This window comes from Muscardinus avellanarius, assembly GCF_963383645.1.
Source record: "Muscardinus avellanarius genome assembly, chromosome: 9".
NCBI classification, from domain to species: domain Eukaryota; kingdom Metazoa; phylum Chordata; class Mammalia; order Rodentia; family Gliridae; genus Muscardinus; species Muscardinus avellanarius.
The window spans coordinates 90052820-90076669 of record NC_137795.1 but is presented as its reverse complement, the minus strand read 5'-3'; the positions used below and the strand labels follow the sequence as shown (position 1 = coordinate 90076669).

Sequence of the window (23850 nt, the reverse complement as noted above, 5' to 3'; positions counted from 1 at the left end):
TGGAGCTTTACTTTAAATACAAGAAACAGCTGGTGTGCATGATTTAAGGCACAATTCAAATAGCAGAGCAAATTTATTTTACAAGCTGCCTGGTTTGGCCAAATTCCAGAATTCATCAAACAGAAAGATAAGGATGATGATGATGGTAATGATAAAAACGATTCTGCATTCTTGGTCTTTATATAGCAACATAAAAGAAGTGTAATCTACATAGGACATTCCACAGTTGGAACAGACCCTCAGCTTCGCCCAGAACGGATTTATAGCAGGGCCTTCCCAGGACCTGTGAAGCTCAGAGATAACCCCATATGCTTAACAGGGCTGTGCTTGGAAGCTGGACTGTGAAGGTCTCAGGAAATGGTGCTCTGTTTTAATCTAGCATGGGGCATGTAACATAGGAGAGCTTCCAAGGAACCCACTATTTCAAAATGCAAATACTAAAAATGACTCCACATCTAACTAGTGTTTTCTGTAAGCTGCTACGATCTTTGTTATAAGTCTCCCACTTACAGAAAATGCCAATGATCTGATTCATAAGTGAATTTCTACCACTTGATAGGAAGAATAATTCTAACACATACTCAGTGCTTCTATTGGTGGGTTATATAGCTCCTTCAACATAGTAGCTCATTTAATTCTCTTGATAAATCATTACAGATTTTATCATTATTCTTATTTTAAAGATGGAAAGGAGCCAGGCGTGGTGGCGCACGCTTGTAATCCCAGCATTTGGGAGGCTGAAGTAGGAGAATCCGGGTTCGTGGACAGTCTCAGCTACTTAGTGAGACCCTTTGCAACTCAGTGAATCCCTACTTCAAAATAAGAATTAAAAATAGGGCTTGAGGCTGGGCGTGGTGGCGCACGCTTGTGATCCCATGCTTGGGAGGCGGAGACAGGGAGATAGCACTGGTTTGAAGTCAGCCTCGCTGGCTTAAGAGACCCCGTTTTCAAATAAAAATATTAAAAAATAGGTCTGGGAGTGTAGCCCGGAAGTAGAAGGGTTTCCAGGAACCCCAATACCACAAAGAAAAAAATAAAAATAGGGCGTGGCGGCACACACTTATAATCCCAGCATTCGGGAGGCTGAGACTGGAAGATGGTGGTTCCGGGACAGCCTAAACTATTCAGTGAGACTCTCTGCAACTTAGTAACTAGACCCTCTTTCAAAATAAAGAATAAAAAATATGGCAAGGCTTGTAGCTCAGAGGTCAAATGCCCCTGTTTTCCATCCCCAGAACCGCAAAAAAAAAAAAAAAAAAAAAAAAAGGGCTTGGAGTGTAGCTCAGAGGTAGAATGCCCCATCTCCCATACTGCAACAATAAATAAATGAATAAACAAACAAATAAATAAAGATGGAGAGGGCTGGGGAGATAACTCAGGGACCGAAAGAGTACTTGCTTAGCAGGCACAGGGTCCTGGGTTTGATGCTAGTACCACACACAAAGATGGTAAACTGAGGCTACCAGAGGTTACATCAGGATGCCAAGCCACACAGCTAAGTGAAAGAGTTGGGCCATTCTGCTGCAGCTCACGACCTATGACCCCAGGACCAAAGTGGGTGTGGCCCACCCGCCAAGGCCAGGTGGCTGGTCAGTGAGAGCCTCTGAATTCAAGGGGCAGCACAGAGACGGCAGCTGATCCCATCCACAGCCACAGACTGTCTTCCTCACCCCACCGACTACCACACAGAGGTCTTCTTTTGGTCCCCAACAGGATCAGGTGTAAGACTTGGAGACGGCACAGAGAGCCCCTGCCCGGTACTACAAAACAGAGAGCTCAAAACAGTCTTCCCATTATTGACAAACAATCCCCTTTCCCTTCTCAGGGGTAGAAAGTCTCACGGAGGCTGACTTCATGACAGGCAGAAGCCTTTCAGACTTTAACAGGCTTCGGAAATGTAAGTTGCTTCCACAAAGGTTTGTAGCTCAAGTTTTCTTCTTTTTCAGCAGGGTCTTCACTTACAGAGCACAACCTATAAATTATTCATCTTCAGCAAGAAACATCCTGCTCCTGAGATTTCTCCATCCATAAAGTGGAGAAAATAAAATCTAGCCCACCTTGTTCACATGGTTTGGGGAATTATACAAAGAATACAAAAGTTGAGAATGATTTATAATACATGCCCAAATGCCGTCTCCTCTAGTTTTCTCAGTCTAAAGAGGCCCACTACCCCACACACACATTGCTGTCCCCACAGCAGCCTGTCTTCTTTTATTTATAGTCGCTCTCATTTACCCAAATTAAAGTTTTCATTTAGTTGTTTACTTGAGTGCTTCCTGTCTCTCCAGCTACAACGAGATTCCGCGGAAGGAGGGCTCTGTCCTCTTCTTTCTTGCCATTGCAGTGCTGAGATCTAAAACTGTCCCCAGAACATAATGGGGACTCAATAAATGTGTGTTGAATAGTAAAGAACTTGTGTGTTAAAATCTGTATCTTCATATGCATTTTAAAAATTAGATGCAGGGCCACAAAAAGAGGTTAATCATGATCCTTGGTTTGTGGTGCACTCATCATCGATTCATTTAGCTAGTTAATATGGGTTTTCAAAAATCGTATAATAAACAGCTAAAAAATATAGATCCTAAAATGCAATCTAGGGTCCCTGATCTCCCACAGGGCCCTGCCCCCACCTCCTCCCCTGCCCCTCCCCTTCCGAGGGGATCACCATTGGGGATCCGGGGATCCTGGGATCCTGGGGTAAAGAACCAGTTCTTCATACCCTTGGGCCAGATGGTCATGGGCTGACAGTTGAGACCTGGGACGAGGGAAGCAGGTACACAGCCTCTTAGCAAGGCAGTCTCCCTTCCCTACCTGCAGCCAAGCACCATTCTCTATGGACGGATGGAGGCTTGGACTGTTGGCAGCTGATGCTCATGGCTGCTGGGAATCGGTGCACTTGACCAGAAGAGGGGATCTGGACATGTCTACTATGTCTTGCTTCCCTTTCTATATAGTTCTATCAAAATTTTGGTGCCGCCAGGTGTGGTGGCGCACGCTTGTAATCCTCGCGCTTGGGAGGCGGAGACAGGAGGATCGTGCAGGTTCAAAGCCAGCTGCAGAGACCCTGTTTCCAAAAATTAAAAAAGAGTATAAAATAGGTCTGGGAGTGTAGCCCGGAGGTAGAAGGGCTTCCAGGAACCCCAGTACCACACACAAAAAAGTTTTGTGTATGCATGTAATCCCAGTATGTGGGAGACTAAAACAGGAGAATTGTAAATTTGAAGCCGACCTCAGCAATTTAGCGAGACCCTGTTTCAAAATAAAAAAGACTGAGAGTGTAGTTCAGAGGTAGAGTAGCCTTGGGTTCAATCCCCAATACCAAAAAAAATTGTCTTTCTTAAAACTACATATATTAGCTGAGTGTGGTGGCACACGCTTGTAATCCCAGTACTTGGGAGACTAAGACAGGAGGCTCACAGGTTCACAGCCAGCCTCAGCAACTTGGATTCTACTTAGTGAGACCTTGTTTCAAAATAAAGAATAAAAAACCGGGTGTAGTGTCGCACCCTTGTAATCCTAGTACTTGGGAGGCTTAGACAGGAGGATCACAGTTTGTGGCCAGCCTCAGCTACTTAGTGGGGCCTCTGCAACTTAGTGAGACCTTGTTTCAAAATAAAAAATAAAAAGTAGGGCTGGGGGTGTAGCTCGGAGGTAGAATGCCCCTGAGTTCCATCCCAGCACCACAAAAATAAATTAATTAATAAAATAATTAATTGATTGATTGACTGATTAAAAAGTAAAATAGAGCCAGGCATGGTGACACAGGCTTGTAATCCCAGCATTCCAGAAGCTGAGACAGGAGAATGGAGGTTTGGGGCCAGCCTCAGCTACTTAGTGAGGCCCTTTGCAACTCAATGAGGCCCCGTTTCAAAGTAAAGAATAAAAAATAGGACTGGGGGTGTAGCTCAGAGGTAGAATGCCCCTGGGTTCCATCCCCAGTGCCACACACACACACAGACACACACACACACACACACACACACACACACACACAACTACATATATACTTATACATATACATACACATATACATATATCTGTGTGTATACATTTAGTTATTTGATGCTTTCTAGAAAATAAATCATATTAAATCTTGTTTTGACTGCTGCATACTACTTTGGTTTATGAATGTTTCATAGCTTATTGACCATTCTCCCCCAATGGTCTCCTCGGTTGTCTCTAGGATTTCACTATCATGAACAGTGTTGTTCTGGCTCCTTTTGTTGGGGGTGGGGGGTCTAGGGATGGAACCCAGGGGCATTTGACCCCAAAGCTACACCCCCTGCCCTATTTTGTATTCTTTATTTTGAAACAGGGTTTCACTAAGTTGCAGAGGGCCTCACTAAGTAGCTGAGGCTGTCTGTGATCAATCCGCAATCCTATCTCAGCCTCCCAAGCGCTGGGATTACAAGTGTGCGCCACCACGCCCAGCATGATATCCTTGTATATGTCTCCTGTTGATAATTGCAAGAACTTCTTGGATTTAATTCTGGGGTGGAAATAGTTAAATCATAAGTGTAAACTTTAAAAAATAGTGTGCGTTTTCTACAGTGGCTTTACTAAGGCAGATGTGGTGGTGCACACCTGTAATCCCAATACTTGGGAAGCTGAGAAAACTGGATTGCAGGTTCGAGGACAGCCTCAGCAATATAGTGAGACTCTCATCAACCTAGCAAGACTGTTTCAAAACACAAAGTAAGAAGCTGGGCTGGAGATGTAGCTCAGAGGTAGAATGCCCTTAGGTTCAGTTGCTACTACCACAAAAAAATAAAGTGACTTTACTAATTCCCTTGCCCACCAATAATGTATAATAGAACCAGTCAACCACACTCTATCCCACTGTTTTTTGTTTTTGTTTTGTTTTTGTGGTAGTGGGGAGGGAACCCTTCTACCTCCAGACTACACTCCCAGACCTATTTTATATTTTTATTTGGAAACAGGGTCTCTTAAGTCAGCACAGCTGGCTTCGAACCTGCATGATCCTCCTGTCTCCGCCTCCCAAGCGCAGGGATTACAAGCGTGCGCCACCACGCCCGGCACTATCCCACTTTTTTATTTTTGTGAACTGAGGCCAAGAGGGCCTCTCATTGCAGCCAAGTTCTGCAGGCCTCGCGCCGGTATCTTCTCTCCCTGTGCTCATCAGGCATGCGCACTTCCTCACATCCGCAGCGCTTGCTCGTGTGCGCCCATTTTCCCATTAGATCATTTGTGCGTTACTTATCTTCGTTTCTTCACGCAGTCTCTGTTGCTGATGACGATGCTGTGGATACCTTCTCCTACTGTGTAATTTATCCTCTCCATTTCTGATGCCTGTGAATGAACTAAAGTTCTTGGTTTTATTATAATCGCCGGGTTCTTTTTCTTTGTATGGCTTTCTCTGCCCTGCTTAAGAAATCTTTCCCTTAAGAAATCTGAAATTCAGGCTCAGTCTGAGGGTGTAGGGGACAAAGGGAGCCTGTCTGCAGGCCGGTCACAGAGGCAAGCACGGTCATATCTACCGAGGCATTGTCCCAGATGAGGCAGCCCTGACTAGCCCACACAAGTGACCAGCTGGCTGGCAGGTGTGTTCTGGTTATAGAATTAGATATATCATGCTATTAGAGCTGGGTGCCATTAAAAATTCTAATCATAGACTGTAATTAACTTTCCATGCTCTGACGCCCGCTCACTAAGCAACCTTCTGATTATCATTTGGCTTCCCCGTGTATCTTGCCTACAGGGAGAGGATGTACTGAGAATGTACTGTTTGGGGCAACGTGAGGATCCAATCCATTAAACAGTTACATGCCATGATGTAAATTAATAAATTCGTATTCTGATTTTATCATCGACCTCATCTGGGCTCCGAAGGCGTGAGTCAGCATCCCCGGGTCTAATCAACACGGACAGTGCGAGTATCAAGCTTCTGGGCTAAAAAAACTAAGAACTAGACCCAGACCAGAGCGAAATCACCAAGGTAACATTGCCCCAGAGGCTCCTCGGCCTGATGAAGAAGGCCTTCCTACATGTCATGCGATCCGGACAGGGATTAGAATTGACGTCTGACATTATAACGAGCTGCATATTCAAAACCGTGGCTCGGTTCCATTCAGGTAAAGGTGAAGAATAAAGGATGATCAGGAGACTCGTGCTGAATATTTATTGACTTATGAGCACACACCAGATGCCGCACAAATCCTAAGCAGAAGGTTAAGATTTACAGCCATGTTTGAAAATAGCAAAAACATAAAAACAAAAGAAAACAAAACAAAAAAAAAGGAGCAGGACAGATGGTACGTGCTGAGGAGAGAGAGAACAAGAGTCATCTGACGGATAATTTCTTGATCCACGTAGGTGCGCATGGTCTGGGATGCGCAATGGAGGAAGAAGGCGACTTGAAAGAGTGAGAGAAAAAAATAATAAAATAAATAAAAAAGAAAGAAAAATAAAACAAGAGGAGGAAACACCGGGTGGGCTAGAACCGGCAGGAATGTGCTGAGGCCGTGAGATTCTCCAGGCTGGAGGAATGATTTAGGACCTGCGGGGTGAGGGCGAGATCTTTGAAGTGAGTTCAAAAGGCAAAGTGGAGACGAACCCTAGGACAGATGGGGATAATTGAGCTGCCCTGCCGTCCAGCCCGCCGCTCCAGCCACCATCCGGGTGAGCGGCGCCTACAGTGACACTGATTTCCTTCTGGGGTCCCAGTTACACTAAATAATAAAGGGAAGAGAGTGATAAGAGCCATAGTATCTGGAAATTCTTAGTCTGGTGACAGGAAGAAGGCCTCTACTTTGTATCAGGCCAAGAAAAGGGGACTCACCCTGGGAGGGGCCTCACCCTGGTGACCCTACAGAATTTGTGTCTCAAAGAAAACTATGTTCCTAAGCTGGGCCTGGTGATGACCCAGCTACTCGGGAGGCTGAGACAGGAGGGCTGCTCGAATCCTGGAGTTTGAGGCCAGCCTGGGCAACATAGCGAGGCCTTGTCTCAAAAAACGAATGTTCCAGAAGCAGAGTGAGAAATTCAAGGAAGCTCTGTGTCATCTTTGAGACTAGAGACAAGCATTGTCTCCTACAGCACCACCCATGTGGCCCCCACCAGAGCCTGGCTTGGCTAGATGTGGCAGAGTCTAGCAAGGTACCTGAGATGTTCTTTGGTTCTAAAAATGAGGTAGAGATAGGCCACCCAGAAAGGGATGACCCTGAAATGTGGCCCGCCTGGCCAGCAATATAAAAGGAGAGGAAACCAAAGGCTCAGCAAAGCAGCAGACCCAGAGTGGCCTGGCGGAGCTCTCCTCACAGCTACCCCGCCAGGAGGCAGGGGCTGGCCTGTGCACCCACGAACCCGGGGCTCTGACTTGGGCATGAAGGGAGGAGCTCCTTCAGAGCGGCCTCCGTGGGTGTGCACGTGGGTACAAATGCGCACAGTCTAGTAGAGGTTGTCCCGAACATGCTCCATGATAGTCTTCAGCCCCAGCCAGGTCTCCTCGGCCGTGGGAATGATCTGGCTGGCCGGCAGGAGGAAGCCATAATGCCCCGTGTCTCTCAGCTCAAAGGTGAACGCGTATTTGATGCCGTTGTCATACGCCCAGTCTATGCTGCTCCCGCTGGCTGGATCTGCGCGTCAAAGAGCAAAGGCTGTTGAAGCTCTCTAGGGATCCAGAGGCCTTTCTGCAAAGCATCAGGTCCATGACACATAAACATTGGCTGGACCTTGGGTCGAGGGCCATCCTGCACACTGAGGGTCTGCACTAGTCTCAGACCAAGAGATGTGAAGTCCTGGCTCCCATCTTGTCCCCAACTCACTGTGTCTTGTCCTGAAGGTCACTCAAAGCCAATCTTTTGTTTTGTTTTTAATTTCCTGGTACTGGGGATTGAACCCAGGGACATTCTATCTCTGAGCTGCACCCCCTGCCCTATTTTTTTTTTAATTCTTATTTATTTTTGTGGTACTGGGGGTGGAACCCAGAGGCTTTTTCTACCCCCAGGCTATACTCCCAAACCTATTTTATACTTTATTTGGAAACAGGACCTCACTAAGTTGCTGCGAGCCTAAGTAGCTGAGGCTGGCTTTGAACCTGTGTGATCCTCCTGTCTCCCAAGTGCTGGGATTACAAGCGTGAGCCACCACGCCCAGCTATTTATTTATTATTTTGAAATAGGGTCTCCATAAGTTGCTGTACTGTTCTAGAGTCTGTGGTCCTCCTCAGTTTCCAAAGTACTGGGACCTACACCACCACACTCTGCTCAAAACCAATCTTTACAGAGATGGAGTCCTCCTGACAGCCTCCAAGATGTCCCCAGTGACCCTAGTCTCCTGGAAATCGAGTTCTTGTATGTCTTTTCCCACATGGAATAGGGCTGTCCTCGCCCATACAATGAACAGGATAATGTGCAGTGAAGCTGTGCCTTGTAAGGCACTGCAGTTTCCGCCCTGCCCTTCTCTTGGCATGTTGTAAAAATACTCAAGAAGCCACATCCCGAGGTTCGTGTAGTGAAGAGCCGCAACCTCCTTCCCATTATCAGCACTAACTCCCCAGGCACCCAAGCGAACTTCCCACAAGCAGCTCCTCCCGCGCCTTCAAGACTGTCTGTAGTTGACTTCCGCCTTGGGAAGACATCTTGACCCATCTAAGACCCGGAGACACAGCCACGCAGATAAGCCACTCTTGAACTCCTAACCCACAGCAACAGTGCAAGAGAATAAATGCTTGTTGTATTAAGCTGCTAAGTTTTAGAAATATATGTATGCATATATATAGCAAGAAAAATATATATACATATGTAATGAAAATATGCATGTATACATGTAAAATAGATATATGTATATATAGCAAGAAAAAATATATAGCCAGAGATAACTGATACACAGCATAAAACACATTCCTTGGGACTTCTCTTTGCCAACAGGTCCGAGAGAGAGGAGAGGCCCATTTTTCATCTTCTTTCTGGTAAACTCTACAGAGAGGACATTGACTCAAAGTGCAAACGTTAGGTGATCTTGAATAATCCGAGAATAATGTCAATAGCATCTACTATTCACGTAGCATCTACCATGAGCCAGTCATCATATCAGGAGCTTTACAATTATCACCTCATAATCCTTAAAACCCCAGTGAGGTAGGTATGACTTCCTTACTTCACAAATGAGAAAATCCAGGCTCATCGTGGACTAAGAAACTACAGACAACAGAAAAAAGCAAAGCTGGATTTTAAGCCCAAATCCACCTGATAATAACCTGTGCCTTCCTCAACCTAGAGGTGCATGTGTATAGCAACCCAGGGGCATTCTACCTCTGAGCGACACCCCCAGCCCTGTTTTTTATTCTTTATTTTGAAACAGGGTCTCACTGACTTGCAAGGGCCTAAGTAGCTGAAGCTGCCTGGGAACCTCCATCCTCCGGTCTCAGCCTCCCGAATGCTGGGACTACAAGCGTGCGCCACTACGCCTGTCTGTCACAGGTCTTTTAAATGAAAATCTGGGTCTTCTTTCCTCTGCTTTACTCTGGAGAGCACGTGCAGTTTTCCTGGAAGTGCTGCTTCCATGAGGTCACATGAGATCACATGAGGTCACATGAGAGCACATGAGGTCACATGAGGTCACATGAAGTCACATGAGGTCACATGAAAGAACAGGCCCTGCTCCATTCCCCGAATTCCCCTGTGTCCCCATTGTTCTTCTCTACCCTGAGCACACGCTTCCCCAACACAGACAATGGTACCCGAAGTTTCCAGAGGTTTTACATATGGCAGACGCCAGTATCTCAGAACACACTTGAGATTCTGGAAGAAGCAGAAAGGCAAATGATCAGGTTCGTGAGCTTCACTTTATTTCGGTCCCTGCTCAACACCTACCCACTCTCGTTACTTTAATGCACAGGGACACATACTAGCGGCTCTGCTCTGCGCACCGTATCTCTTCAATTGACAAGCGAAGGCTATTCCCTATGAGCGCTAGGGATCTTCTCGTTCATTTAAAGGTAGCCTAGCGTTTCATCGTAGGACTGCATCAAATGTTTTTATTTAGCACACTCCTGATGGACAGTGTAGGTGCTTATTAGCCTTTCATGGTGATAAATAGTGTTATCCTGGACATCCTTAATAGGCACGATTTATCCATGAGTCAGATGAGCCCAAAGGACTCATTTGCAAGCCCTTAGTAGATCAGAATAAGTGCAGAGGAGGGGAAGGGTTGCTGGAGGCAGGTAGCCTGACAGCCCTGTGAGCTGACAGTCTGGCAAAAGGAAGGAGACATAAAAACTTTGAAAAAGATGACATAAGAATTTGAAAAAGCAAACAGCCTGGGGCAGCTTAGCAGAGAATCTTACAGTCCACTATGGTACAGGAGGTCTTCAGAATATAATAACAAATGTTCAGAAAACCACTCAATCATGAAGGAGTTTAAATCTCTTTATACGCTGTTTAAGGTAGGAAAGTGTGAGGTCCATATTAGAATTATTTTCATTTAAAATGTTTAATTTAGCCAGGTGTGGTGACACACACCTGTGTAACCAGTACTTGGGAGACTGAGACAGGAGGATTGCAGGTTCAAGGGCAAGACTCAGGAATTTAGCCATACCCTGCTTGCTTCAAAATAAGAAATAAAAAGGGGCCAGCATGCTTGTAATCCCAGTAATTAGAAGGCTGAGACAGGAGGGTTATGCAGGTTCAAAGCCAGCCTCATCTACTTAGAGAGCCTTTCAGCAACTTAGTGAGACCTTGTTTGAATGCCCCTGGTTCTGGTTCAATTCCCTAGAATAATAATGATAATAATAATTATAATGCTAATTTAAGAAAAGGACCATCAGTAATTAGAGACTAATTGTGTGTATAAGTACTAGGGGTTCAACCCAGGAGCATTCTACCTCCAAGCTACATCCCTGCCCTTTTGCTTGTTTGTTTTTGAAAAAGAATCTCACTAGGTTACTAAGACTGGTCTCAACCTATGATCCTCCTATCTCAGCCTCCCAAGCACTAGAATTACAGGCATGTGCCACCATGACCCCAGTTTTGTTTGTTTGTTTGTTTGTTTGTGGTACCAAGGTTTCAGCCCAGGGGCATTTTACCTCTGAGCTACACACCCCTAGCCCTTTTTAACTTTCATTTTGAAACAAGATCTTGCTAACTTGCTAAGGGTCTCACTAACCCGCTGAGGCTGGCCTTGAGCCTGAGATCCTCCTGTTTTAGCCTCCCAAGTACTGGGATTACAAGCAGCACCTTGGCCTAATGTCAGCTACTTCTGTAGTACATGCCAGAAACCCCGGGGTTAGAGGGACAAAACGGTCAGGGAGGGCAGATGCGGCCTGTGAAGAGTCCAGAAGGTGGGCCTCTGTTTTTATACTGGGGATGGAACCCACGGGCATTCTACCTCCAAGCTACATTTTTAGTTTATTTATTTATTTGCTTGTTTGTTTGTTTTGTGGTACTGAGGGTGGAACCCAGGGTCTTTTCTACTTCCAGGCTATACCCCCAGCCCTATTTTATACTTTATTTGGAAACAGGGTCTCACTAAGTTGCTGAGAGCCTCGCTAAGTAGCCGAGGCTGGCTTCGAACCTGTGCGATCCTCCTGTCTCAGCCTCCCAAGTGCTGGGATTACAAGCGTGCGCCACCACGCCCGGCTAATTTATTTATTTTCGAAACAGGGTCTCCATAGGTGGCTAAGAGTCTTGCTAAGTTGCTGAGGCTGGTCCTGAACCTGCAATCCTCCTATCTCAGCCTCCCAAGTACTGGGGTTACAGCTGTGTGCTACCATACCTGGCTAGAAGGTGGGCTCTTCAAAGAGCTAGGAAATGCGAAAGCTCCTGCACCAGAAGGAACTTCCTTCTCTTCTGCAGGTGAGTAGCCCTTGGTTTGTGCCCCGCTCACGCCCATGAGGACATATTGGATGTAGGAGGATAAGGCTATTATTTAAACTGGTGTCTGACCCAAAAGCCCAGCCCCGGTGACTCGGGGAGCTCTCTGTGAGGACCTCCTCACAGGGCTCCCAATGAGTCCCCTGAAACTCTCTTTAGTCCCTGGCTCAGTTCTGTCTAATTAAGCAGACGGTGGAGAAAGTCTCAGGATGTGGCCTCTGAAGGGTCCCCATTTAACAACACTAATAACAATAAACCATGAATAATTAATGGATTGTTGCCACAATTAGCAACGCAGCCCGCCAGCATGTTCCTAACTGCTTTGCGCAGCTCAGTGGTATATGAAATAGAAACTAGGTGCTAAGAAGAGAATCCAGAGGAGGCTGGGGGCGGGTGGGGGTCTCCCCAGACAGGAAGGTGGAGGGAAATCCAGGGGAGAGGGAGTCGGGAAGGTGGGAGAGTGGAGCCCAAGGCTGAAGAGGAAAGCCATGCCAGCGAGTTTGCTGGGTCTGGAGGGGAGTGACAGAGAGGGAGCTGAATGGACACTGGCTTGAAAAGGTCCAGTCAGTCTTCTCTGGCTGAGGTTTGCGTTTCTGTTCCCCATTTACAGCTGGGGTCCTGGAGTCCCTTTTCCCCCCAATAAGAGCCTTCGAAGGAAGACTCAGGGAATACGGGAACTGATGGGATCCCAGCAGGAAAGGAGCGGGCTGCTGGGATGCAATATCTCATGGGGAAATCGGAATGAACACACTTCTTCCAAAGGCGGTCTTGGGCAATGAGCTAACGAGCTTCCAGACCAGGTTCAGGTTTGGGGGCTTGGGAGGTTTGATTTGGGCTACATGCAAAGCATTGTTCATTTCCGATAGGAAGGTGAGGGGGGTGCTCCCCACCTCACTACCACCACTATCAGTCCGCCAACGCAAAGGTAGGCTTCTTTTGAAAATGGAAGGATGGGAAAAATAAAATTTTGGGGGGTACTGGAGATCAAACCCAGATATAGTTTTCCAAGCTACATACCCAGTTCCATTTAATTTTTTTTATTTTAAAACAGGGTCTCACTAAGTTGCTGAGCTTGTCCTCAAACCTATGATGCTCCTAACTCAGCCTTCCAAGTACTAGGATATCAGGCATCTGCTACCACACCCAGCCCAGCAGAGGCTTGAGAAATATTTGCTAAACTATGTCAGAATCTTTTTTTCAAGATAAAGAATGCAGATTTTACTTGCTGACAGGACTCATCCAAGGCACATGGTAAGTACAAGGTGGTCACGCTGATAAAAAAAAAAAAAAAAGACTGGAGGGCAATAGCTATTGCCACGCAGGCTTGACATAAACTCAGTCTACTACCAACCACAAAAACAGTCTGGCAGCAACATAGGAAGTCTAACTTGCTGTCTCCTCTCACTGCATTTCAAGTTTCCTCTCAAAGCACTTGCTGGCTTTTTAATTATTTTTTCTTTTTGCGGGTCTGGGGATGGAACCCAGGTGCATTCTACCTCTGAGTTACACCCCCAGCCCTATTTTCTATTCTTTGTTTTTGAGACAGGGTCTCACTAAGTTGTGGAGGGCTTCACTAAGTAGCTGAGGCTGGCCGCAAACTGCAATCCTCCTGTCTCAGTCTCCCGAATGCTGGGATTACAAGTGTGTGCCACCACGCCCGGCTGTACTATAGATTGAACCCAGGAGAACTCGGAGCATTCTACCTCTAACCTACACCCTCAGCTTTATTTATTTTTTTAATTTATTTTGAACAAGGCCTTGCTAAGTTGCTGAGGGTCTTTGTAAGCTGCTGAGGCTGTCCTCAAACCTGCGACCCTCCTGTCTCAGCCTTCAAAGAGCTTTTTAGACGACTAATGCACACAGTGAGTACTCACAGACAGTGGTGCAGGTCGGGCCCACGTGGTACTCCGTGCCTGAATGGGAAGCCAGGGCTTTGGCAGCGCTCCTTGCCACGTCGTCCTGGGAGAGGAATCAGCCGGGTGAGAAGGGAGGCCGTCAGAGTTCTTCAGCTACCCCACATGGGCCTGGTTTGGGGGAGTCTTGGCCCTGCCGCAGCGGCCCTTCTGAACTCTTCTTTTCCACACAACTAGACCCAAGGCCCCTCTTATCATCTGAGGAAAGCGGCCTGGCTCCTCCAATCCTTCATCCACATCCCCAGTCCTGTCCAGTGTGGGGAGAAGGAGGTAAAGGGAGAAAGGGAGGGAGGTGGGTAGGCTCTCAAAAGCCTACAGAGCAGCAGTCAAGCTCTGGATCTGGCCAGCTGCTCAACCGCCAGCTAGGAAGCCAGGGAAGGTACCGCCAGCTTCCCAGATCCTGGGGGTAAAGAAAGCCATGTTCAGGAGCAGGAGGGAAGGCAGGTATGTTCAAGAGGAAACCCTGGAAGAGTAGAGGTAGAGAGGGCAAAGCTAGTCCACAGCCAGCCATGACCAGGCTGTGGGCTGGTGGGAGCCCGGGCGAGGGCCACGACTTCACCAGCTCACAGTGACACAGTCACCTGCAGGTGCCAGCACCACTCCTGCCAGCCCGCCCTCAAGCACCCTTCTCCATTTTGGGGAGTCACTGGCCAAGACACGGAGCCCCCTTAGGCTCTGTCTACCCCTCCTCCACCTCCTGTTTGACCAGGGCGAGGGGCAGCCTGCTCTGCGCACCGCGATGCCAACCACAGTCCACGGATTCCTTGGCCAGCAGATCCACGACGCCCACCGGTCACAAAAACGTGTGAGAAGGTAAGGCAGGGTCCAGTGTCGTTTTTAGAACTCACAGCAGGCCCAGAAATAAGCGGTTTTTTTTTTTCCTGTCTCTAGGAGGGGGGACAGCACATCCCAAAGGGCATGGAAAGAAGTCTGGGCCCTGATGAAACCCACCCAGGGCCCTGGACTGGATGGATCTACAGCTGCAGGCCGGCCAGCCACCCTGGCGGCGCCCAAAGTCAAGATGGCGCAGGGCCAAACCTGCCATGGCTCACCAGCTCCTCGGCATCTGGGGCTTTCTTGATGGAGTACCCGTAGGGATACATCAGTAGCTGTGAGTAGCTGTGCAGGTCAATGAAGGACTTGAAATTCCCATGTTTTTGAATAAAATCTACCACTGATTTCACCTCCACTTCGGAATTGGCATGGGGGCCGTGGTACACTTCAGAGCAAGGATTGTTGCTGGCTCCCTCTCCTGTTGGGGACAGTCAATCAGAAACAGTAACCCACAGGCCAAGAAGACAGATGAACGCACTAACCCCCCAGGAGGGCTGCAGGGCCGCTGCCAAATGCCCCGAAGCCGGCCCGTGGCACCTGCACTCCTCCGGGAGGGGACCAGGGAGGGAGGTGCGGGTGTTACATCTACCACTGCAGAAAAGAAACGTTGGGACTTCTTTAAATGCGTGGAGTTGACCTTGTGTTGTGCCAGTAGTCATCATAAATAATTAATATCATACTTGAGAATGAGTTATAATTAATAAGTATCCTAGATAATTAATATGAAATACCAATAAATAATGAAAATGATTCCATTTATTATTCTGATGTCAACTTATTCTCTTGGTTCAGATCTTAATGGCCAGCTGCTGCCAAAAATAATCTATTGTTGTGGTTAAAAGTCTCTTGATTATTTGACAGGTATTTAGAAACATCGCCTTCTTGTTGCTTCACAATCCAGCTCCCTGAGAGATGGTGTGTGCGTGCATCTGGTTTAACTCTGATGCCTCCGTTGTTACATTCCTGTCAGCTCTTTCCCCACAATCATTATTTTCCCCCAATGGTTTTTGTGGTATTTCTGTGCCACAAGTAAGCGAAGTCCATTAAAGATTAAAAAAAAAAAAAAAAAAAAAAAGCGCAGCTACGGAACTGTGGAAGAGAAATATCTGGACCTGGAAATGGAAGGTGAGTTTAAATCCTAATTCTCATCAGCTGTGAGATCTTGAGATTTTCTCTGAGCGCCAGTGGTCTCACTGTGTGAGGTAACAAAACTCACTCACCAGGTAAGAAGAAGATATATGGGAAAGTACTTAGCATGTGGTTGGCATTTTTGTGGGGGATGATTTTTAAATTGCTGGAACTCAGCCGGGCGTGGTGGCGCACGCTTGTAATCCCAGCATTCGGGCGGCTGAGACAGGAGGATCAAGGTTCGCAGCCAGCCTCAGCTACTTAGTGAGGCTCTCTGCAACTCAATGAGACCCTGTTTCAAAATAAAGTATGAAAATAGGGCTAGGGTTGTAGCTTGGAAGTAGAATGCCCCTGGGTTCCATCCCCAGGACCATACATACATACATAATACATACATAAATAAGTAAATAATAAACAAATTGCTGGGACTCAGCTGGGCGTGGTGGCCCACACTTGTAATCTCAGTGCTTGAGAGGCTGAGAAAAGATGATCGCAGGTGCACAGCCAACCTCAACACCTTGCGAGCCCTGTTTCAAAAAAATAAAACAGGGCTGGGCATGTAGATCAGAAGTAAAAGGCCCCTGGGTTCCATCTCCAGTACTAAATAAGTAAATAGCTGTAACTCAAAACCGAGATCACCTAGTGCACATTCTCTTTCCACGGCAGCAAGCCGCTGAGGTTCATTCACATTTACACATGTTAAGAGGAACAGCTGGAATTTAATTTTCACAACATAATCTTGTCTGTTAGGGTCACAGTGCTAATTGCTTTCTTGTGAGTTGCCACCAGTACTATCCACCGGCCACTTGCCTGAGCAAAGCTGGAAATAGCCAAGAATAAAGAAGGCCCTTGGGTTCACACAGCTGAGGAAGGAAAGGTTAAAATATCAGTGAAAGCCGGGGGTGGTGGTGCACACTTGTGATCCCAGCATTTGGGAGGCAGAGACAGAAGGATTGTGGTTCGCGGACAGCCTCAGCTACTTAGCGAGGCCCTTTGCAACTCAGTGAGACTCTGTTTCAAAAAATAGAAAAGACTAAAAAAAAATACGATGGGGGTTGTAGCTCAGAGGTAGAATGCCCCTGGGTCCCATCCCCAGTAACACACACACCACACACAAACATATATATATACACACACACACACACACACACACACACACACACATACACATACACATACACATATATATATAGTCAGCAAAAGCAGGCATGGAGGCGCAGGTCTAGAATCCCAGTACTTGGGAGGCTTGAGTACTTGAGATTGCAGTTTTGAGGCCAGCCTCAGCAACTTAGGGAAACCCTGTTTAAAAAAAAAAAAAAATTGCTTGTAATCCCCACGCTTGGGAGGCGGAGACAGAAGGATCGCACAGGTTCGAAGCCAGCCGTGCTGGCTTAAGAGACCCTGTATCCAAATAAAAAAAGTATAAAAATAGGTCTGGGAGTCTAGCCTGGATGTAGAAGGGTTTCCAGGAACCCCAGTACCACTTAAAAAAAAAAAAAAAGAGTGGCGAGTGGGGTGGAGGAGGTTGGGGTTGGGGAACTGGTGGTGTAGCTCAGAGGTAGAATATCTCTGGGTTCAATCTCTAGTACCAAAATTAAATAGATGGATAAAATAAAATGCAGTTATAGCCAGGCATGTTGGCGCACACTTATAATCCCAGCATTTGGGAGGCTGAGACATGAGGATCTAGTTCTCAGCCAGCCTCAGGTATTTAGTGAGGCCCTTTGCAACTCAGTGAGATCCTGTTTCAAAATAAAGGATTAAAGCCGGGCGTGGTGGTGCACACTTGTAATCCCAGCGCTTGGGAGGCTGAGACAGGAGGATCACACAGGTTCGAAGCCAGCCTCAGCTACTTAATGAGGCTCTCAGCAACTTAGTGAGACCCTGTTTCCAAATAAAGTATAAAACAAGTCTGGGAGTATAGCTTGGAGGTAGAAAAGCCCCAGGGTTCCACCCCCAGTACCATAATAAAAAAAAAATAATTTAAATACGGCTGGGTGGTGTCACTCAAGGGTAGAATACCCCTGGGTTCCATCCACAGTACCACAAATAAAATAAAATACAGTTGTAATCACAATGCAAAGATGCTCTGGCCCATCATTCTCTCAGGACAATAATTAATCATCCCCTTTCCAAAACTACAATAATAAGTTGGGCATGGTAGTACACACCTGTGATCCCAGTAAGTGGAAGGCTGAGACAGGAGGATCAGAAGTTCAAGGCTTTGAACCTCAGCAACTTAGTGAGGCCTTCAGCAACTTAGCAAGACTGTTTAAAAGTTTTTTTTTTTAAAATTATGCCACTGGGTTCAACCCCAGTACCAAAAAAAAAAAAAAAAAATTAAAAAGAATAAAAAGAAAACATTTTAGCAGGGCGTAATGGCATACTTTTGTAATCCCAGTATTTGGGAATCTGAGACTGAAGGGTCGCCTCTGCAACTTAGTAAGATTCTCAGCAACCTACAAAGACCCTGTTTCAAAATAAAAGGGCTGGGATTGTAGCTCAGAGATAGAAAGCCCCCCTCACTGCCCAGGTTCAATCCCTAGTACAAAAGAAAAAGATTACAATAATAAAATGTAGGTATGACTTTTGGGGGGGGGCGGCTGGGGATTTTTTTTCTTTGGGGGGTAGTACTGAAGATTGGACCCAGGGCATTCTATCTCTAAGCTACTCCCTCTCCCCCCGAAAAAAAAAAAAAAAAATTTACTTTTGAAATTTTCTAAGTCACTAAAGAACTCGCTAAGTTACTACATATTGGTCTCAAATTGTGACCCTCCTGCCTAAGCTTACCAGGTCCTGGGATTACAGGCAAGCACCACCATGTTCAGCTTCAATAAAAATAATTTTAAAATTTCCAGGTGTGGTGGCACATGCCTGTAATCCTAGTACTTAGGAGGCTGAGACAGGAGGATCACAAATTCGACAACCTCAGCAATCTAGAGAGAACCCTGTTTCAAAACAAAAAATAAAACTGGACTAGGAGTGTAGCTTCAAGGTGGAATGCCCCTGGGTTCAATCCCAGTAAATAAATAAATAAATAAACAAACAAACAAATAAATAACTGGGAGTGGTGTGCCATACTTGTAATCCCAGTACTTTGGAGGCTGAGACAGAAGGATCAACGTTCAAGTCCAGTCTCGGGAACTTTGTAAGGCCTTCTGTGACTTACTGAAACCCTGTTTCAAAATAAATAATAAAAAAAAAAATAGGGCTGGGAGTGTAGCTTGGAGGTAGAATGCCCCTGGGTTCCATCCTCAGTAACACACACACACACACACACACGCACACACACACTTAAAAAAATCAAAACAAATAGAACACATAGAGACAACCTCAAGGAAGCCCTTGAGCCTCTGGGTAGTTGCAGCAATGGGTCCAGGGAGAGTAGAAATGGGCTCCCTCCCCACCAGCCAGGCCACCCACACACACCGGCTCCTCCGGCTCCTCCAGCAGACCTGAAGCTGCCTCTCCCACCTACCTGCAAAACTCGCGTTCCAGTTTCTGTTTGGATCCGTGCCGACGCAGTGGCTTCCAGGATACAGGGACCGCGTCTTCCTCCACATTCGGTTCTGAAAGAGCCACCAAACACCCAGAGGTAGGTCAAGGCACGGGAGGGGTGGAGGGCTTCTCTGGAGGCTGAGATGAGCGGCTGCGGCCCTCCCTGGGGGTCCAGCTGGGCTCCTGGCTTCCTGACTGGGTGTCTGTTCTCATCCCCAGGCTTGAAGAGGATTTGCCCTTTGGGCTTTAAGGGACTCCCCCCCCACAACCACCTGCCCAGCACGGTGGCGCATGCTTGTAATGCCAGTGCTTGGGAGGCTGAGTCAGGAGGATCGCAGGTTCAAGACCAACCTCAACAATTTAGGCAGACTGTTTCAAAATAAGTGGAAGCCAGCCTCAGCAATTTGGTGAGATCTTGCTTCCTCATAAAAAATAAAATTTGTCTGTGGGTATAGCTTAGAAGTAGAATGCCCCTGAGTTCAGTTCCAGCACCACAAAAATAAATAAATAAATAAATAAATAAATAAATAAATAAATAAATAGAGTTGGGGGTGTAACTTGGGTTCAACTTCCATTACCAAAAGAAAGAAAGAAAGGAAAAGGAAAAAGGAAAGGAAAGAGAGGAAGGGAGGAAGGAAGGAAGGGAAGGAGGGAAGGAGGGAAGGAGGGAAGGAGGGAGTGAGAGAGGGAGAGAGGGAGAGAGGGACTTTCCCAAAATGTTCTAATGAGAACTTTATACGCAGCTGGGCCTGGCGGTGCACACCTGTAATCCCAGTACTTGGGAGGCTGAGACAGGAGGATCACAGGGTCAAAGCCAGCCTCAGCAACTTAGTGAGGCCCTTTTCAACTTAGTAAGACCTTGTTTTAAATTAAAAAATAAAATAGGGCTGGGGGTATAGCTCAGCGGTTGAATACCCCCAGTGCCGCCACAACAACAGACCCACCTTTATATGCAAGAACCAGGCTAATTGATACCAACTGAATGCACTCAGTCATTGTTGGCTTCAGGAAAAGTGGGACCAACAATCAATACATGTGTCAATGATCCCTATGCAATAGCTTCTATCTTATTCTTGCCTTAAAAATTCACCTGAATCCAGCTGAGCTCTAGGTGGGGAATAAGGGAACAAATTAAATGGCACAACAAAGAAGCCATCAGCCAAATTCAGAACGTGTGAGGCATTGTACAGGAAATTACTTGGTTTCTCCAACAAATGAATGACATGTTAAAAGGCTGTGTGGGGGTACTGTTGTGGAATAAAAGAAACTGCGGAGACATGATGCAGCCTGCAGACCTCGTTGGATCCTGACTTCAACAAATTGACTCCTAAGAGACATTTTTAAGATAATTGGGGGTGTTTGGTGATATTAAGTAACTTCCATTAATTTTTTTTAAAGGTGACAGTGATGTAGTGGGGGTTTTTTATTATTATCATCACCACCTAGAGATGCATACTAAGGTAGTTGTGGGTGAAATAATATGATGTCTGAAATGTGCTTTAAATTACGTCAAGAGAAAAATGTGTGGGAGAGAAAAAGATGAATAGAAGATTGGTAAAATGTTGATAATTGTTCAAGGCCCATAATAGGGAGTTCCTTAGACTATTCTCTCTAGAAAAAAAAAAATCCTGTTGATTGAGTCTCAGCTCTGAGAGTGACTGGAAAATGAAGTCTCAAGGAAGCTCAGAGGCTGCACATTGGTAGAAGTTTGCTCCACACGTCCTGGCAGAATAAGGAATTCAACATGAAAGTTTCACTCCACGTCCAGCCCACCTGGGATTACTCACTTGAGTATGTGTGTACACATAGCCATCGGGATTGGCCACAGGCAGCAAGAAAATGTCCAGTTTTTCCAAGATGGAAGTGACAGCTGGATCCTTCTGGTAATCAGATACAATCTAAGCAGAAATAAGGTGTTTGTCAGCTATACCATGGCAGGCTGGGTTAGTAAATCTTGTGTGTGTGTGTGTGTGTGTGTGTGTGGTACCAGAGATGGAGCCCAGGGGCATTCTACCTCCAAGCTATACCTCCAGCCCTTTTTTTTTTTTTTTTAACTCTTTATTTGGAAACAGAGTCTCACTAAGTTGCAAAGGGCCCCACTAAGTAGCTGAGCCTGGCTTTGAACCTGTGATCCTCCTGTCTCAGCCCCCCAAGTACTAGGATTACACATGTACACCACCACACTGGGCTGGGTTGGTAATTCTAACAGGGTACTTTCCCAAGATGCTCAATGCCTGCTGAAAATGCATGCTTCCGAAACAGTATCCACTCGGTGAAGCTTCCTTGGTGTTCTCCTGGCACAGCTCTCTGTAAGAACCCTCAGAGCCCCTCAAAACCTAGGTACACGGCTGCACATCAAAGGCCACGAGCTTTGCTTTCCTCATTCCTTCTTGAAGTGGGGAGTCACCTAATCGTTTTTTAGAAATGTGAGCCCTCAACAAGGGGGTAGGGAGGATAGATAGATAGATAGATAGATAGATCGATCGATCGATCTATACCTGCCACGTGAAGGCTTAATATGCTCCTCCCTCCCACATGGGTTTAAAGCACACTTCTTGGAAGTCCCCGGAGGCAGCCTGAGGACCCTCCAGAGGGCTGCAGGCCGGGAAGAGACGACGGCTCACCCAAGGCAGGTGCTGAGCTGAGCTGCTCTGTTCCCTTTGCGGGGCCCCTGCAGCTCATTACATGGCTCACAGCACCTGCCAGAGAGACTCTGACCATTTGCTTCTCAGTCTAAAAACGCCTTAGCCTACCGGGTTTGTACAAAGAGCTCCCCACTCATCCCTGGGGCCCAGCCACATGGGACGCTTCGGGGCCCCAGGGCCCACCAGAACCCTTGGCTAATACCAGACGACATGACCTTCCTCGCTGTCCAGATGGCGGTGGCCTGCGAGATCCACTCGCGGGAATGGATGCCCGCGTTCAGCCAGACGGCCGGCCTGCGCTCACCTCCTCCCGTGCTGAACTGCGGAAGGAAAAAGAGGCCGGAAAATGACCCGCCTGCCCGAGCCTCCGCTCACCTCTCCTCTCCCAGCCCGCTCCTATTCATTTAATTCATTTAAGATAATTCAGAGACCAAATGTTCCTGAGGGCACCGTCTATTTATTGGGCTTCTTCGTGACCAGGGAGCCTAATTGGTTGGCTGCAGCTCCGGGCAGCCCAAACCTCTCCAGCATTGGGAGCAAATGGGAAAGAGAAACAATTGTTATTGTGGATTAGAATGCTGGTGCGATTAGAGATAATAGGATGTCTCTTGAAAGACCTCAAATGGTATCCCAACAGAGAGACGCGCAAGGGTGCATGAACCAGGCTGTTTTGCTGATGCAATAAATGAATTCGGGTTTTAAATTAGGAAGAAGAGGGCTTCGCTGTGGCTCTTTGTAAATGGCAGTAATGAATTCTGGCTCCTGCCTCTGCCATAGCGTTGGGGCCCCGTGGGTCAGAGCTTGGTGCTAACGAAGCCAGGGTCTCCATCAGATGGGCAAATAATCTAAATGTAATTATTTTAAAGCAACGAGCCCAGTGGCAATCCTCCCCTCCCACTGGTAATTTGCTAAAAAACCTGGGTTCTTCAGGGCTTATATGAAGCTAAAGTTTTGGCAAATTCTTAGCTCCATCCGTGGTTCCATGGTTTTATATGCCCACATTCTTTTTTGTTCATTCAGCTGGATTATTTATGTAATTTATGTCATTGTCATAGTCCTCTAGCTCCTTTGCCAATACAGACCTGAATTTGTTAAAAATATCTGGAAATTAGATTTCACACAGCCAAGGATCAGAGCCTGGGCTGAAAATTACATCAACCCTAAAATTAGCTACCTAGGGTGCTTTTCTAATAAGTAGCCCTAAAAGCAGAGTAGAGTTTGTAGTCCTATCCCAACTTCTCTTACTACTTACAGACGGTGTGAAAGGAAGCTTTCTGGAATGCTAACCTCTCCCTTGCTGATCCTGTCTTTCGGTCAAAACTTGGAAAGAGATGTGCTCCTTCTAACTGTCCCGAATTAGGCCAATGCAGGTGACTCTGTGGAATCAAATTCTAGCCCTGGGAAGACATCCCCTAACCTTACTCTCTACAAGTCAAGGCGTCTTAAAAGCTTAAAAGAGGCCCAAGGATAGGAGAATGCATCCATCTGGGACCCTTGCAGGGGAGGGCTCACCTTCAGTACATATATCGGCCGATTTTCAAATGAATGTCCAATCTGCATCCTGCTCGCCAAGTCAGGAAAATCTGTGGCAATGTTGTCCATCTCATGGTAAATCTGAAGTGTACAAAAAGTGAACCCAAAGGGAGTTTTTTTTTTTTTTTTTTTTTTTTTTGGTACTGGGGTTCCTGGAAGCCCTTCTACCTCTGGACTACACGACCAGACCTATTTTTACATTTTTTATTTGGAAACAGGGTCTCCTAAGCCAGCGCGCGCGGCTGGCTTCGAACCTGCGCGATCCTCCTGTCTCTGCCTCCCAAGCGCGGGGATTACAAGCGTGCGCCACCACGCTCGGCCTTCAAAGGGAGTTTTCATTTCACTTCTGAGTAGGTATCTGTGAACTTTAACTTACCAATCGTGTGTGTGTGTGTGTGTGTGTGTGTGTGTGTGTGTGTGTGTGTGTTACTGGAGATTGAACCTAGGGACATTCTACCTCTGAGCTAC

At 46.6% G+C, this 23850-nt stretch overlaps 1 protein-coding gene across 2 annotated transcripts in view; it reads right to left on the bottom strand.

Moving 5' to 3' along the window:
• Positions 1–7407: 7407 nt before the first annotated feature.
• The window catches only part of CPA4 (carboxypeptidase A4), a gene marked incomplete at both ends in the record, with an annotated part of 28450 nt that continues 12007 nt past the window's right edge, over positions 7408–23850 (bottom strand). For both annotated transcript variants that reach the window (XM_080701905.1, XM_080701906.1), the window contains 7 exons: positions 7408–7595; positions 13706–13790; positions 14797–14996; positions 19185–19275; positions 20992–21102; positions 22065–22169; positions 23362–23463. In XM_080701905.1, coding sequence (XP_080558031.1) covers positions 7408–7595; positions 13706–13790; positions 14797–14996; positions 19185–19275; positions 20992–21102; positions 22065–22169; positions 23362–23463 — 882 coding nt within the window. The remainder of the gene's footprint in view (positions 7596–13705; positions 13791–14796; positions 14997–19184; positions 19276–20991; positions 21103–22064; positions 22170–23361; positions 23464–23850) is intronic.